Source organism: Sinohyriopsis cumingii, chromosome 1, assembly GCF_028554795.1.
Source record: "Sinohyriopsis cumingii isolate HCF-2022 chromosome 1, ASM2855479v2, whole genome shotgun sequence".
NCBI classification, from domain to species: Eukaryota; Metazoa; Mollusca; class Bivalvia; order Unionida; family Unionidae; genus Sinohyriopsis; species Sinohyriopsis cumingii.
The window spans coordinates 13,983,935-14,000,403 of NC_142961.1; the positions used below are offsets into that span (position 1 = coordinate 13,983,935).

Here is a 16,469-nt window from a genome sequence, read left to right on the forward strand (position 1 = left end):
CAACGACTAATTAAGATACTGACCACAGATGGACAGACAATGATCATGATTCGATCGCACTATCTCTGCGAAAGAGCTGATATAATGTCACAATCCCCTTCAACAGAGAACTTTTCTTTTATAAAAATATAATATCTAAAACGATGTGACATTAACGATTGAGGTTGTGCGTGCTCAATATCAGTTCTCACAATTAGTGATGTTTAGTGATGAAAATCGCAACAAAAGGTAAAGTCATCCTTTATACCTTTAACTGGCAACACACCAGTCGCAACAGCTGAGACGTATTAACGCTAAACGCCAATATCTGACTTGATTTGGGCGTTCTACATTAGCACGAAGATCCGTGACGTATAATATGGATTCGGTGTAACTGAATACATTTTCTGTCCACAAAATGTCTCCACATTTTTTTTCTGTTATATTTAATCCATCCTCAAAGCACGCGAGTAGCAGAAATAGAACATAGGCGTCGATAGGATGCCCCATTGCTATGGTAACGGGAATGATTGTATAACTTCCGAATTAAACAATGCAATTATATGACAATTAGGTATTGTTCAATAATTACAATTTGCCGATATACAAATGGTTTCTTTTTCAGATTAATGAATGTTCCACTGTTAATGGGTAATTAGATTTAGATAATTTTGGATAATCAATATAACCAATATCTTGGTGAATTTTATTTGAATCGTTCATATTTGTCAATATTCTTTACAATTTATACTTCAACATAAGCAGAATAATATAATTGATAGAATTTGTGCGTGATACTTGCAGTGTGTTACTTCCCTTTGGCAGGGTAACGCAAACAACGCTGCAACTTTTGTGTTAAAATGTCAGCGGGAAAAACATGCATTTGCTATGATATTTTCTCTGTATTTGACTTTTATTGCAGTATGCCAATGTTCTGCAAAATACTTTAGAGGAAAAAAGTCGAGAATTATCAACTTGTAGTGATGACGCACAGTAGCATAACGTAGAAATCATAAGTATGCAGAAAACACCACGGTGATTTTCATTTGAGCCGCCATATACAGCCGGATCTTTTTGCCTTTGTTTCTGATTGAATTTCAATCTATGGAACTGTATCGTTGGATCCAGTCAAAATTTTCGTGTATTAATGAGTATTGAGCTGTGGGGAGCGTGAAATTTATGAAGTCGAGATTATTTTTCTTGATAATCTCGCTAACAAAATATATTATGAAGGCAATTAGCACGAATCATAGTAAAATTATTAAAACTATTTTTACTTCAACTCTTTTAACTAAATAAATAATAAATAAAAATCTTTTATTTATCAGTGCAATTTTTAATAGTTTAGAATAAAGTGAATAATTAATAATAAAATGACAAGGCTCCCTAACTAAAGTATGTAAGCCACAATTTGCGTGAAATAAGGAATTTACGGTCTGCTTAAAACAACTGGAACCCTTTTTGTAATTTAGAATGCGATCTGACCACCTATTTTGCTTTTTGACTCTCTATCTTTCTTGAAGTTATAAATGAGCTCTTTTCCATTTCCAAATAAAACTTCAGATACAGTGTGGATTTCATTCGCTGACTGATTTTCATCTTTTGGTCCAAGCATAAGTGATGCACGCTGGAGTCCCAGGTGGCAGCGCGCGCCTTTACAGATCACTGCCATCTCACATCTGTCCTTGATCTCAGCGGATGTGGGTACGTGAAAAAGCTCGCCAGTAGCTTCCCTTGGGTCGGTGGTTCTTACCGAGTATTTCCCTGATCGTTCCTCCATTAGTTATGCTGACCGCCATATATAGCCTTTCATGCGCTGAAAAATGGTGTTAAACCCACCACAACAACTAAATAAACAAATCAGTGATTGGCGTTTACCGCTAAGGTGTCATTGGCTACTGTCAGAGTTACAGACTGATATCATTCATGACATTTTACGGACAGGAAATTTGCCATAGAATTTGCATAAAGCCGGTTGGTATAACTTTATGACATTTTCTGGTATTTTGTGACTTAAAGGAGCTTGACACCAAATTTAAGTTTGGGAATTAAAATGTACAGTATTCTTAATGCACTTTGCCGATAACATTTTAAAAGCATTTAAAGAGCATGAGTGACCTAATAGTAATGAAGTTGACTCGATTGCAATGAAAGTTCAAACTCAGACATGTGAATTTTCCAAAATATAAAATGACAGTTTAACAGTTTGATTTCTTTGTTATCATCATTGCTAAATACATGCAACATAACTGGTAGTAAATACATAAAGAATGTAAAAGACGGGAAATAAACAGCCTAACGATAGCAACCATGCGCTTTATGTGGGTAAATTTGTGCAATGGCCAGGGTCAGCTCTATGACCCCATGCCCATCATGACATGTTAACTTCAAAGGGCAGCCAATCACATTCTGTCTTTGTGCTGTTATATCTATTGAAAAACACCTGTATGCTTATTCCTTCGAGGTGCTTCCTTGTGAACTGCTAAAATACAAAGCAAAACTTTTACAACACCTTAAAATAATTCTGGAACAACTTCACAGCAGTATGTCTAACAATACACGCATATGACAAAATCAAGTCGGCCCATAATTGTCAGAACATTGAAAATTGAGAAAAAACTAAAATGTTATAGGAAGTAAAACGTTTTTTTTACGCCTGACGTTACGTATTTGTTTCTGTACTTTTTAATAGACTCCCTGATTCCAGTTCTATTGATATTTATATTATCAATATTTACACTTCAAAGAATACTGACGAACCAAATCTACTACAATCGCGTGAAAACTAAAGGAAATGGGAGGTTTGAAATGGAAATTTTGTATTACTTAGGTAAAACAGGCATTTAAACAGTAATAATAAGAGCCTTGTTTTAAAAATAAAATTCGTTCGAGAACCCCCGCCTTTCTTTCTCAGTCTTCCACCGAATGCTTTCCATGATGCACCAGAGCTCCGGATCAAGCCTGAGCAGACGACTCGGTTCAAACTTAGACTGTGCTAAATATCTTTTGAGTTCGTTTAAGTTTTTCATGGACCTTGTGATGGTCAGAGTACTAAGTGGGATCGCAGGAAGAGGATCTCCATATACAGACCATACAGGGCGACTCATGATTCTGGCTTTATGTTCGGAACTCATATTGAAAAAATTCAGACGAGCAGTTGTGTGAAAATTAATTTTGTCTCGCTTAAAAAAGAAAGGCCGGTAATTAATTTCTTCAATGGACGTGACGTCTGCTTTGCCATTGTCTTTATAATTCGAGATGCTATCTCTGGATGAGGTATCAACCAAAGATGGCCAAAGATCTGCACCATAAATTCTATTGCAGAAGGCAAACTCGTCTCCAAACTCAATGGCTCCATGCTGTATATCTGAACATGCTTCCTCAGTACTAGAAAAGCGATTCCCCGAGAGGTCTCCACTTTCCCTGTGTAAACTGCTTCTATTCCTACTTCGCAGCCGGCTGCGTCCCTTTGACGTAGTTGAGGACATGCTCTCCTGAGGTGGTCGAGCGTCACCAGCATCATCGCGAAGTTTCTTTTCGGAATCACCGGCCTCATCATACAAAAGAGTTTCCTCCGCCACGCTGGAGTTTTCCCCGACTGGAAACACGTCTATAATCACGAATGGAGACTCTTCCATGTTCAGTCTGCTCATAGAGGTGTATATGCATGCTTTGGACCCCACAACACTTCCGCTATCTGGACTTTTGCTGCTATCTCTGCTGCGAGAATCCGAATCACCGTCTGGGCCAACACTATCGCCTGACTTAAATGGAAGCTGCTGATCTGGTTGCTCTGCGTTTTGTTCTTCTTTAGGTTCTACCAACGAAACACAAGTAGCCCCTAGTTTTGTTAATGACTCTACTTCTCTCGCCATTAGTTTGATCAACTTTTCCCTATCCCCGGATCGTTTCCTTTTTCGCCTTTTCCGCACGAAATTGTCATCGTTGTTGCTGCTGCTGTTGGAGTACACAGTGGCATTCTTGAAAGCGGATGTCAAGATATCGATGACCTCTGACCTATCATCATCAATGGCAAATTGCAGGGCGGTGTAACCCTGGTTATTACAAAGGTGATATCTTAAATCAATTACACTGGTTGTCACAGAGTCCAGTAAAATCCTTAAGGCCAGAACATTTCCTAGAACGCAAGCGTACATAAGGCATGTGTTTCCTTCATTATCCTGTATGTTTGGATCCACCGATTTCTGCAAGAAAACAGAAACTTGATCGTCGTCAAACATTTTTCAAATAAGACTAAATTTTGTATTGAATGTACAGTTTTATATTAACTGCTTCACAGAAAAGAAAAGTTATTGACAAATGTATAGGTTCCCTTTCTTTACTTATTTCAGATTTCGAAATCGCAGGGATGGGGTGGTAAAAATACGCTAACGCTTGGTTTTAGATTTCTTGTTTTACAAAATGTTCCCACCTCTACAATAATCAGAGTTTAGTCTGTGGATACACATTCAGGAAATTCTAGCCAAATAAAAAATATGATGTAGATTGTTTATATGTTCTCCTGACATCGAAATGTCTTAAAAGATAATGTATAAAAACATGTCACGTGTTACTAACCTACTGTAAACCCGTTTTTCATTGGTTTTTTTTCCAGCAAAATATTTTGATAAGTAGTCGGGCAGGAATACATTTATGGTCGCCAATTTTCTTGCAAAGGTCCCATTTTGAGACAAATGTACGACAAGTCGCTATAATGTGTACATTCCTGACGTTATTATATAAATTTGTAAATTGTTTGCTCTGCAAGCAATAATACATACTTATGAAAAATTTAAATCAAGTTCGTGAATAGTTGTATCCAATTTATCGAACAAAATATGTTGATTCACGATTGGCAATTTGACTAACGACCTCATTTTTCGTTCAAAACTGTGAGAAAAAGATTCCATCATTATCCATCAATGTAGGATGGATCTGAAACTTCCACTTTCGGGATCGAAATTTGTCTGACGCAAATTCTCACACTCAGACGTACGATGTATATGACGTCTTATATTAATCCTCCACGCTATGAACGATGATAATGTTTGTTTCGTATTCTGCCACATTATTCATGCACAAGTGCGTCTTGCTTTCAGTTTACATTATTGTGAAAAGAACAACACGTGACTAATTTAGATACTTTCCAGCAGGATACTGCTTAGTCTGAGATTCCTCTTGCCCACCGCATCCCGTTTTAGCTATTGTGATATTTATGTTATGGTGTGTGGTCAGGACGCATTACCTATAGAAATTCTGCATAGGGTAACCAATTATTACCGGGCCTAGCAACCTTAAACAACATTACATTGAGACTTATCTGCATGAAATTGGTTTGAAAATTACTTATCTTCTCAGAAATTGATTGCGAGTATAGCATTCGTTGTGTCTTTAATTCATTCGTTGGCAAACAAGACGTAGCTACACCGTTGACGAAATTTGACCTATCTTTGCCATTTACATTGCTAGTCACGTGACTACCAAATCTCGCAGACTAAATGTACATGATATCAATGTCAAAACGTTTCCAAAGTTGTTGTTCAAGTGACGGAAAATAATAAATTAAAATCATGTAATCTTTGCTAAAAAGAATTGGCACATAATTCTCAACACATTTATTCCCAGACCGACCAGGAACCTATTGTTCTCGCAGCAACGTTGAAAAAGTCATGTTCATCACGTAAAGAGCACATGTCATCGGGGTAGCCATGTGATACCAACATAATGGCGTTGATATTGTGATTTATGCCTGATGAGTCAGGTTTTTTCCAGATTTCTTTTTTTTCATCATCGACGAGATTTTATTTTTAAAAATTCAATCAATGTTGGACATATTAGGCAGTTCGCAGCACAAACTCAACCGTAGATCAACTGGCAACTTCGAGATCAATCATAAGGATCATAATTTTGTCTCGCAGAAAAAGCTGAAGTGGTTCCGAATGCCATATATCCTTTCTCTCTCCCCACTTGTACAATTTGACAAAAGTGTATGAACGATACGTGCATCAATACAGATATACGTACATGAAAAAGCGATGACCTAGCAGCTCTTACTGTAGGTAGTACGATAAAATCTTCTTTTCAAGCTGAATCAATGTCTACTGGACACTTAATGTGACCTAAAGTCCATGGGGTACGTTTTTCTCAAAACGATTATAAATTTAGAATTTGTCAAATAAGAAAGTGAGGTACTTACACAATGCAAGAGAGTACTAAATGTGTCGCTCTGGTGCAAGATACAAGCATACATAAGGGGCGTTTGTCCGCGGTTGTTCTGTGCATTAACATCGGCACCTAGGTCAATGAGCTTGCGTACTACGGTTTGTCTTCCTTCTGGTTCATGAAGATGAATCAAGGACGCCAACAAGAGGGTCTCAGATCGCTCATTTCTGCAGTTCATATCACATCCGGCCTCAAGTATCAAGAGTAACTGAATACAGAATAATACATGAATTATATGAATAATGACTCTTGTAAAGAACACAAGTGAGGATTGAACATAATTATAATGATTTTTCAAGCGGTCTGAATTTGTTAAGTTATGCAGTTCAAACTAAATTTTTGTCAATTTAATTGGACCATTGAAAGTTTTCTGATAACAAAACGTGACACACTAGTTTTCATATAACACAACGTGACACACTAGTTTTCATATAATACAACGTGAAACACTAATTTCGGATAATACAACGTGACACGCTAGTTTCAGATAATACAACGTGACACGCTAGTTTCAGATAATACAACGTGACACGCTAGTTTTCAGATAATACAATGTGACACGCTAGTTTCAGATAATACAACATGACACGCTAGTTTTCAGATAATACAGCGTAAAACACTAGTTTCAGATAACACAACGTGAAACACTAGTTTTCAGATAATACAACGTGACACGCTAGTTTTCGGATAATACAACGTGAAACATTCCTGAAACTATGTCTGAGATACGATAAGGAAAGCAGAAGTTTTGGTGGAAAGTTAATGTAGAATCAAAGGTGTGAAAAGCTTCGTAAGCATTTCAGTTCATGTTTATCATAATTGATCTTAAGATATAATTATATCTTTTTAGAACAATCACTTTTTATCTATAAAATATACAGTAAAGATATATGTGATAAAAACTGGCATGTATCTAAGTGTGGCCAAAGTAACCTTGGAGGCATGTTTCCTGGTTCCCAAATCTATTCTAATGGCATTTCCATTACAAATCCGATAAAAGCATATACTTCACATTTTAACCGGAGAGATAAAAATCACGAGTGTGGTCAGCCTGCTACGTGGTACACATGGTCTATATTTAGCTTTGTGTGTAAGTGTGGGTAGTGGGGTGGTTGTAATCTTGTCGCTGTTGCGTGGGCATATAGTGTTGCCTATACACATCAATCATCTCACGTTACGTCCCGTCTTGTCCGTCATTAATTGCATTACCGTTCATTGCCCTTTTCAGGACTCAGTGGATTTGAAACAGATTTGGTATGAGATTTTAGATAAGACAACTAATGTAAAGTTATAATTCTACCATTTCTAGCAAATTTGAAGCAGGTTATGGCCCCGTGTTTTACTTCTAACTTTTCTTGTTACTTGCAAACTATTAACGAGGGTATTCGCTTTGTATGAGGAATTTACTTAATTTCTTTTGTTTATGCAGATTGAAAAATATGTGATAAACTGTATTCAAACCCAAAGCAAACGCTGAATGCTTGCAGGTATTGGTTCCACCTCATAAAAAAGTGTCACATTAGTAGTAAAGTGGGGCACCCTAGCGACAATGGGAATTAGCATTACAGAGACCCCTGGGTCACTCTAGCGACAATGAAAATTTAACATGGAGAAAAATCGTGGGTCACTCTGGCGACAAGGGAAATTTAACATGGGGAATAGAGTTTGGGTTTGTCTAGCGACAAGGGAAATTGAACATGGGATTTTTTTTTTTTTTTTTTTAAATTTTTAAAAAAAGGGGTAGGCAATGGAAAGGCTATCTCTTTTCGAGAAATATGGCTGGCCCTGAAAAGGGCCTTTGGGTTTATGTTAATGTATTCATTAACATAGATGGCATCTGTTACATCTTCTTCTTCTTCTTAAACTCCTTCTAACTGCCGGTCCATACACAAGTACCCTCTTGAGACATCCTTGTCTTTCTATATAAACTCTCCTCATCCATAGACTAGCATCTGTCCTATCAACAACAGTCCACTTCGATCGGACATACATGAGCATGTCCGTCCTGAACATCATCGTTGACACAAGCGTTGAAGAGTGCACATCGGTCCACATGTTGAGGCGCCGAGAACAGGTGAATCAATGCAGTGAACTGCGCTTATTTATAGGTACAGGAAGGATTGAAACGGATTGAGTTCATTCACCAATCCGAACACGCGTTACAAAATTCAGTCAGCCCGCATCCAATTCGAAGAGAGCAGTCTGTGACGTCACGTAGTCTATATAGATTGGCTAGCGCTTGTGTGCAGTCAATCTATGCGACAGTGATTCAACATGACGGAAATTCAGAAAACGATCCATTGGGGTGCACCAACAGGGGAGACTGTCCAAGGGAACCCGGACTTACTTTCAGAAGAGGTGAATTGGGATTTTGTGGATTTTCTCTCCTCGCAAGAATTTGTTCCGGAACCTTCGTTACCTTCTTCATTACCGCAAGTGGAGAATTTTAGACAGAGACAGAAAGAAGAATTGGAGAAATTTATACAAAGACAAAAGGAAGCGGAACAAGCTTTTCTCCTACAGCAACAGCAGCAAGAAGAAGAGGTAAGAAAAAAACAACAGCAACAACAGCAAGAAGAAGTAGCAGCAGCAGCAAAGAAACAAGAGGGTGAAAATCAAACGGTCACGGTACTGTTGGACATTTTAGCGGAGTTAAGAAGTCTGAAACAAATGTATCAGACTTCTTTATCACGACCGAAGAGAATACGACCTTCCCGAGCTAAACACGTTAACCCTGTGACTAAGCCTACCGTACCACCCTTAGTGATTTCAACCCAATCATCATCATCAACATTACGCAGTCCAGAAGTAGGCCTTGGCCGTGGCAAAGGCTTAAGGCAGTTAAAGTTGATTGCTTAAACTCACCCCTACACCATAAAGAAAAAAAGGCCCTTTTCAGGGCCACCCACATTTCTCGAAAAGAATTACAATTTCAATTTGCCAATAACTCAAAAAAACCCCACCCATTTTACCCTTATAGTACGTTTCTGTGTATGAGTGCGTGAGTGTAGCTTCTTATTTTAAAATCAAAACTCAAAGACACTTACCTTATATCATTCATTTATTCTTTTCTCCATTTTTTACAATCCAATTCACAATTCACAACACAACACTTTAACAAAAAGTTCATTGACTTCTTCTTTCTCCTTGTTTAGTCTCTCTGTTTTTTGAATTTCTTCACCGTCTTTTCCTCATTTTCTTCCCTTCTTCTTTTCTTCTCCTGTTTCTTTTTCTTCACTTGTCTGCTTTCTTCCTCTGAAGAATCCCTCTCTTCTTCCGAAGAATCCCTCTCTTCTTCTGAAGAATCCTTCTTTTCTTCTGACTCCTCTTGTTTCTTTTTTGGGCAATCTGGAGACCAATGTCCTTTTTCTTTACAATAATAACAGGTATCTTGACTTTTGTCTTTTTTAGCCCCTGTTTCTTTTCTTTTTTGACGGTCTGGACACTCTGAAGACCAATGTCCTTTCTTCTGACAGATATAGCAAGTATCCTGACTTTTATCTCGAAAGGAAGGAGAGTAGTCCGTAGGCTGGTCTGAAGAGAATTTTCTAATGACCCCTCGCAAAGCTCTGACGAAACGTTCCATCTGGGTAGTCTCTTCCATCGTTGTACTCGGCTTGAGAGTGAAATGAATAGTGAAAAGGACAAGACACGCACCCTTTTATATACGCTGGTCTGCCATGACTATAAATTAGTTTATGGTGTTTACACTTGAGTCATTTGACGTTTTGCACTCAAGATGAAACGATCCCATTCATTCGAGAAGAAAGAAGAAGAAGAAAGTAAGAGGCAGAAACGTGATCTATCGCCTCGTACCAGGGCTGAAATGTTGGCACAAATTCATGCCAGTGATTTTGAAGAGGACATGAGTGAACCAGAATCCGAACCCTCTAAACCAAGTTCACCGCCCTTAGTCAACCCTGAAAAGTGCTATTCCATTCGAGAGACGGAAAAGCGCTCCTCTAGAAAATTTAGAACCACGGCTTACACCTACACGGTGAAGTTTAAAGATTTCAAGGCCGACGTACCCTTGGAGGAAGCAGAAGGGTTCATCACCGAGATGTGGGATTCTTTGCTCACTTCACTCAAGCGACAATGTCAACCCAAAGAAGACGATCGCTTGACACTATCCATAGATCACGACGGTTTGAAATCCCCTGTTTGGATCGAGTTTAGCAGACCCGCAGAACTGACCCCTTCGAAAATCATGGACAAGATTCAACACGTACAACAATCTAATGACCAGTTTGACATCACCGATGGTAAAGCCACACTGAAAATGGCCCACGTCTCTCTTCCTCAAGGGACTGGACGCAAAAAGATGTTATTGGTGGACGACCTTCGCAACACCAAAACAAGTCTCGTCCGAATTAACAACCCTCAAGACCAGATGTGTTTAGCCCGTGCCATCGTGGTGGGACGAACCTATGCCAACAAGAACGACACGGTAGAATGGAAAAGAACCTGGAAAACTATTCAACGATCCGATCGAGCCAAACAACGAAACGAAGCAGAACTCCTGTTACAACAAGCCGGACTGCCCAAAGACACACCCTGTGGCATTCCTGAGATGCAAAAATTGCAAGATGCCCTAGCTCCACGCTACACCTTGAAAGTGCACCCTCAAGAAATGCGTGGGTCTCTGTTGTTTCGAGGCCAAGACTTTAAGGACGGAAAATACATTCACCTGTATCATTACGATGAACATTTCGATACCATTACCAGTATCACTGGATTCCTGGGATATGTTTATTATTATGAGAAATGTGACTATGGTTATAATAATCGAGAGCAACACAAACATTGTGGATGGAAATGCTCAGGATGTTTGGCCTCTCAACCCTGTCTGAGTGAAGAACCAGTGCCTTGTTCAACTTGTCTGCGCACGTTTGTCAGCCCTACCTGTTACCAACAACATTTGAAGACGCAAGGTTCACAGCAGAAATGTGCTTGTCAACTCTTGAGATTGTGCCCTACCTGTGGACAAGGCATACTTACCAACAATGCCAAGGCACACGTATGTCGAGGAAAGAAAAAATGTCACATTTGTCACCACATCGTGGACTTGGAACACGAATGCTACGTGCAAAAATACCAACCCCCACCAGAGAAAGAGGACGGTCACAAGAAGAAAGGCAATTTCATCTTTTTCGATTTCGAATGCATGCAAGAGACCGGCATTCACATTCCTAATTTCTGCGTGGCTCATCGAGCGTGCGAGAAGTGCATTCAATAACCTATCTTCAGTCATTGCCCTCACTGCAGCAAGATTCCCGGAGGGCGTGAAAAAATCTTTCGGGGACCAAACACGTTAGCTGATTTTGCCCAATGGGTCTTAGACCCCATCGACAAGACGTGGAGCCAAGAGGACATCGAACGTTACGGAGATTGTCATCGTCATGCCACAGTGATGGTTGACAATTTCTCCGGATACGATGGACAGTTTCTTTTGAGATACTATACGGAACAAGGCACCGAACGTCCTAAAGTGACTTTGAACGGAGCCAAAATCATTTTCATGCAAGTGGGACAAGTGCAGTTTAAAGATTCGATGAGTTACTTGGCCATGCCTTTGAGTCGAATGCCTAAAACGTTTGGAATGACAGAAATGGCTAAAGGGTACTTTCCACACTTTTTCAATACGGAAGCCAATCAACACGTCGTTCTACCCCATTTGCCTGAGGCTCACTATTACGACCCCGACAACATGCGTACCGAACAACGAGAAGCTTTCTACGCTTGGTACCAGGCTCACGCCTCGGACTCTTTCGACTTTCAGGAAGAAATGTTAAAGTATTGTCGTTCCGACGTGGACATTTTACGACGTTGCTGTGGAAAATTTCGAGAACTGTTCATGGAACACGGAGGGGTCGATCCTTTGAAAGAAGCTTGCACCATTGCCAAAGCGTGTTCCTTAGTGTACCGCCAACGATTCATGCCTGAAAACGCCGTGGCTGTCATCAGTCCTCAAACGACCCACTATGTCAAGCGTCAATACTCGGTCAAAGCCCTACGTTGGTTACATTCCTTGTGCGACAAGGAAGATAAATGGATTCAGCATGCCCGCAACGGAGGAGGCGAAAAGACCATCGGAACGTATTCGGTCGATGGCTGGGACTTAGAAAACCCCAAGATCGTGTACGAGTTTAACGGCTGCTTATTTCACAGATGTCCCGTCTGCTACCCTGACCGTGACACTAAAAATCAGTTTTTACAACGGACCATGGAAGACCTGTACCAGGACACTTGTCAGCGACGCTTGAAGTTAGAACAGCAAGGATACCAAGTGGTGGAAATGTGGGAACACGAGTACGATCACCGTATGAAAACCGATTCCGAGTTTAAACGTCTCGTGGAAAGTTACCAGTTCATGGACCCGCTGAACCCGAGGGATAGTTTGTACGGAGGAAGGACCAATGCCACCTGTTTGCTGTACCAAGCCGACGAAGAGAAAGGAGAAGAAATCAAATACTTGGACGTGTGTTCGCTGTATCCCTACGTGTGCAAATATTGTCGCTTTCCTGTAGGGCACCCGCAATTGTTCACGGAACACATCGACCTGAAGAACATTCAACAATACGAAGGCTTGTTCAAAGCTCTGGACATGGGATACCAACTGTTAGAAGTGTACGAAATTTGCCACTTTCCCAAGACACAACAATACCACAAGGGTGATCCCAGTCAGAAAGGCATTTTCGCTGACTACGTGGATGCCTTTTTGAAACTGAAGCAAGAAGCCAGCGGCTATCCTTCCTGGTGTCACACTCCCGAAGACCAAATACAATTCAAAGAGAAATGCTACGAACAAGAAGGCATCTCTTTAGACCACATCGAGAAAAACGAAGGCAGGCGATCGTTTGCCAAAGTGATGTTAAATTGCTTGTGGGGTAAAATGGCACAACGACCGTGTTTACCCAAGACGGAATATTTGACAGAACCTTCCCGCTACTTCCAAATGATTCACGACAAAACCAAATACATGAAACACGTGGACGTCGTTCGAGAGGATTTGATCTTGGTCAATTACGAAGAAGATCTGGACTTTGTACAAGACGACCCTTTTGGAAATGTCATCATTGCGGCTTACGTGACAGCCCATGCTCGCTTAAAATTGTACGAAGCTTTAGAACTGTTAGAAGAACGCGTCCTGTACTTTGACACGGACAGTTGCATTTACATCCATCACCCGATTCAACATCACCCTGACATCGAAGGAGACCGTTTAGGAGCCTGGACAGACGAGCATCCCGACGACAAGATTCTAAGTTTCGTCAGTGGTGGTCCCAAAAATTACGGCTACGAATACCGTGACAAACAAGGAGAAGTGCACACGACGTGCAAAGTGAAAGGACTGACTCTGAATCATCGTGCCAGTCGAGTGGTCAACTTTGGGGTATTGAAAGAAGCCTTGCAATCGGGAGAGGATGGAAACTTTAAAGTGATCACCTATCAACCGAAAAAGATTGTACGTTTACCCACTCACCACATCGTCAGTCGACCCTTGGAAAAAGTCTATCAAATCGTGTACCAGAAGCGAGTGCGACTGCCCAACCACTTTACTTTTGCCGTATGGACATGTTGGTATAAAACATTGGTTGTAAGAGGATAGTTACCCCACCAGAAAGATGACTTCGCCACAGCAAGAATCGAGTGAGAAACCCGATGAGAACTCCAAGTTCAAACCCTACCATTTTCCAGTCTTCTTACCTGACTATTGTGATTGTGCCCGTCGATTGGACACGTTTCAGAAATGGCCTACGGATAGGGAAGGATTACCTTCTTCGCATGTTTTAGCTAGAACAGGATTTGTCTACTTGGGACCTGAGTCAGGATTGGGATACGAGGTACAGTGTTTTGCTTGCGGACTGAAGTTACGAATGGATCTATGTATCTATAAAGATTCAGCTATTCTGGAACATACTCGATGGTCTCCGCACTGCCCTTACCTTTCTATGGCCTTTCCACCCATCACACTACGGTACAATGTTGACGGTACCTTAGAGACGGTACCTTCCAGAACAAGACATAAAAAACGTAAAAAAGGAAAGATGTACAAGCTGGAGACTGCATTGAGACTAGTATAAAAAGGGGGCTATGGTCAAGAGCGATAGTTCATTGTGACTACCAAGACCGAGCGAACAAGATGAATACTTTGAAAGAGACATCGTTCCAGTTTGGGGATTGTAAAAAAATTGTATCTTCCTCTAGTGTGACTAATACTGGATGGATAAGACCCATGCATTGCGACGGAAAATGTCCGGAAGGAAACTGCGATTGTCCATGTGGTTACCATTGTAATTGCGTAACGGAGTTTGCAGACGAGTGCGATTGTGAGCCTTGCGATCGATACGATGCTGTACCTTGTGACCTGAGCGATGCCGTAAAGCATCATGGGAACTTTGTTCTCACTGCCCCTATCATGGAAAGTGATGCTGTGCGTGTCAAACCTGAGGGATGCGAAAGCGATGCCGCTCGTCCTCTTAGACATTTTACCGGGTTTAAAGGGGAATGTCGACCTTCACGTTTACCTACCTACGGATGTCATCCAGCCCTGAGCAAACTCCTGCCCATGTCACTCAACCCTCATCGAAATGAACCTGTGAAAGACGAATATTCGTTTCCTGTGCGTTTGTCGGAATACTGCGACTTTGAAAATCGTCTTCAATCGTTCAAAGGAAAATGGCCAAAGTATCTGGGAGGACCGACCCCTGAAGAATTAGCCAGAGCCGGATTTTTCTACTTGGGCGAAGGAGATAAAGTCAAGTGCTTCAGTTGCGGTGTGTCACCTCACCACTGGGAACCGCAAGATTCGGCCTACGTAGAACATGCTAGATGGTCACCGAATTGTCATTACTTACCTTTAGTGGGACCGAGACATTGAAGTAACTTCTTACCATAATAATCTGTTCATGGATACTTTACAAGAGAACATTCGTGCTTTGCCTGTGGAGTTGAGAGAACGCATTTACCGAGAGCTGGTCAAAATACAAGTGAAACGTAAAGAACAATTGCATCCGTTACGTCACCGGTGGTTGAACCACTGGTACCTGAAGGCTATACAAGGATTGATTCAATTGAAAGTGTTCCATCGGACAGACATTGATCAACGATCCTCTAGTTTTAAAAAGGATTGGTTTGGTATGGACGATTCTACCTACATCATTGTAAACGTACTGCATCGAATTCCAGAGGAAGAGTTAACGAATTACCAACATCTTGAACACAATGTCAACTTGGTGAAAGAGGAAACTTCTGAACGAATTGTAATGTGTAGATTAGTGACTCAACGATTTAAATTCGACACTGAAGTAAAACCATGTTTGTGCAAACAGTACATTTCTTGTGTCAGACCAAAGAGGATTTAGTATGACCTATTCATGGATACTTTGCTAGAGAACATTCGTGCTTTGCCTGTGGAGTTGAGAGAACGCATTTACCGAGAACTGATCAAAATACAAGTGAAACGTAAAGAACAATTGCATCCGTTACGTCACCAGATCTTTAACCACTGGTACCTGAATGGTATAAGAGAACTGATTCGTCAGAAATTGTTTCAGTGGTCAGACCTTGTTCAATACTTCCAGGTCCCCGATGATCCACGTGTTGATCATTTTGGTTACTTCGAGATTCACCTAGAGCAACGCATTGAGGAAGACGAGGTAAAGGATTACCAATATATTTTCCGTGGAATCTACTTAGCGGAAGAGGAAACTTCTAATCGAACTCTGACGTTTCGGTTACAGTATGCAAGATTTACATTCCCAACTGGAAAACGAACATCACTGGCTAGAAAGTACGTGTATTGCTTCCGAAACAAAGAGACTATAAAAACGGGCTCCTATGCCACGACTTATGTCGTATGTAATCCAACAGATTCCGTGGAAGGAACTCAATGACCATATTCAAACCGTGGATCATTACCATCGATTATTACAAGAACTGTATCCGTTGAATTTGGGTCGACAAGTGGTGTGTGTCTTAGTGACTTGTTTTCTGGGATTTCGTTTACCAGCCGATTCTTTGTGGACTCTTTACGATCAGTACTTACCACCTCCATGGCCTTAAATGGTCACGAAAAACTCCTTTTGCTCAAAGCCTTGCGTTTTCATCTGGATACTTCTCGACCTCAACAGGAAAAAAATATTCGTCAACTTTTAGCTACCCAAGACGTGTATGACGATGTGTGTGTAGCTTGTGACTTACATCCCCATTGGACAGATGTCCGTGCCTGGAAAGAATGGGGTTTTGAGGCTTGGACCCAAGAAGTG

The 16,469-nt window shown here is 40.7% G+C and overlaps 1 protein-coding gene across 1 annotated transcript in view; it reads right to left on the minus strand.

Annotated features, from left to right (window-relative positions):
- Window positions 1–1,264: 1,264 nt before the first annotated feature.
- LOC149806440 (uncharacterized) overlaps window positions 1,265–16,469 on the minus strand; it is a 29,164-nt gene continuing 13,959 nt past the window's right edge. The window contains exons 2-3 of the mRNA XM_089953351.1: window positions 6,176–6,409; window positions 1,265–4,184 (exon numbers count right to left, since the gene is read on the minus strand). Coding sequence (XP_089809477.1) covers window positions 2,850–4,184; window positions 6,176–6,409 — 1,569 coding nt within the window. The 3' untranslated portion in view covers window positions 1,265–2,849. The remainder of the gene's footprint in view (window positions 4,185–6,175; window positions 6,410–16,469) is intronic.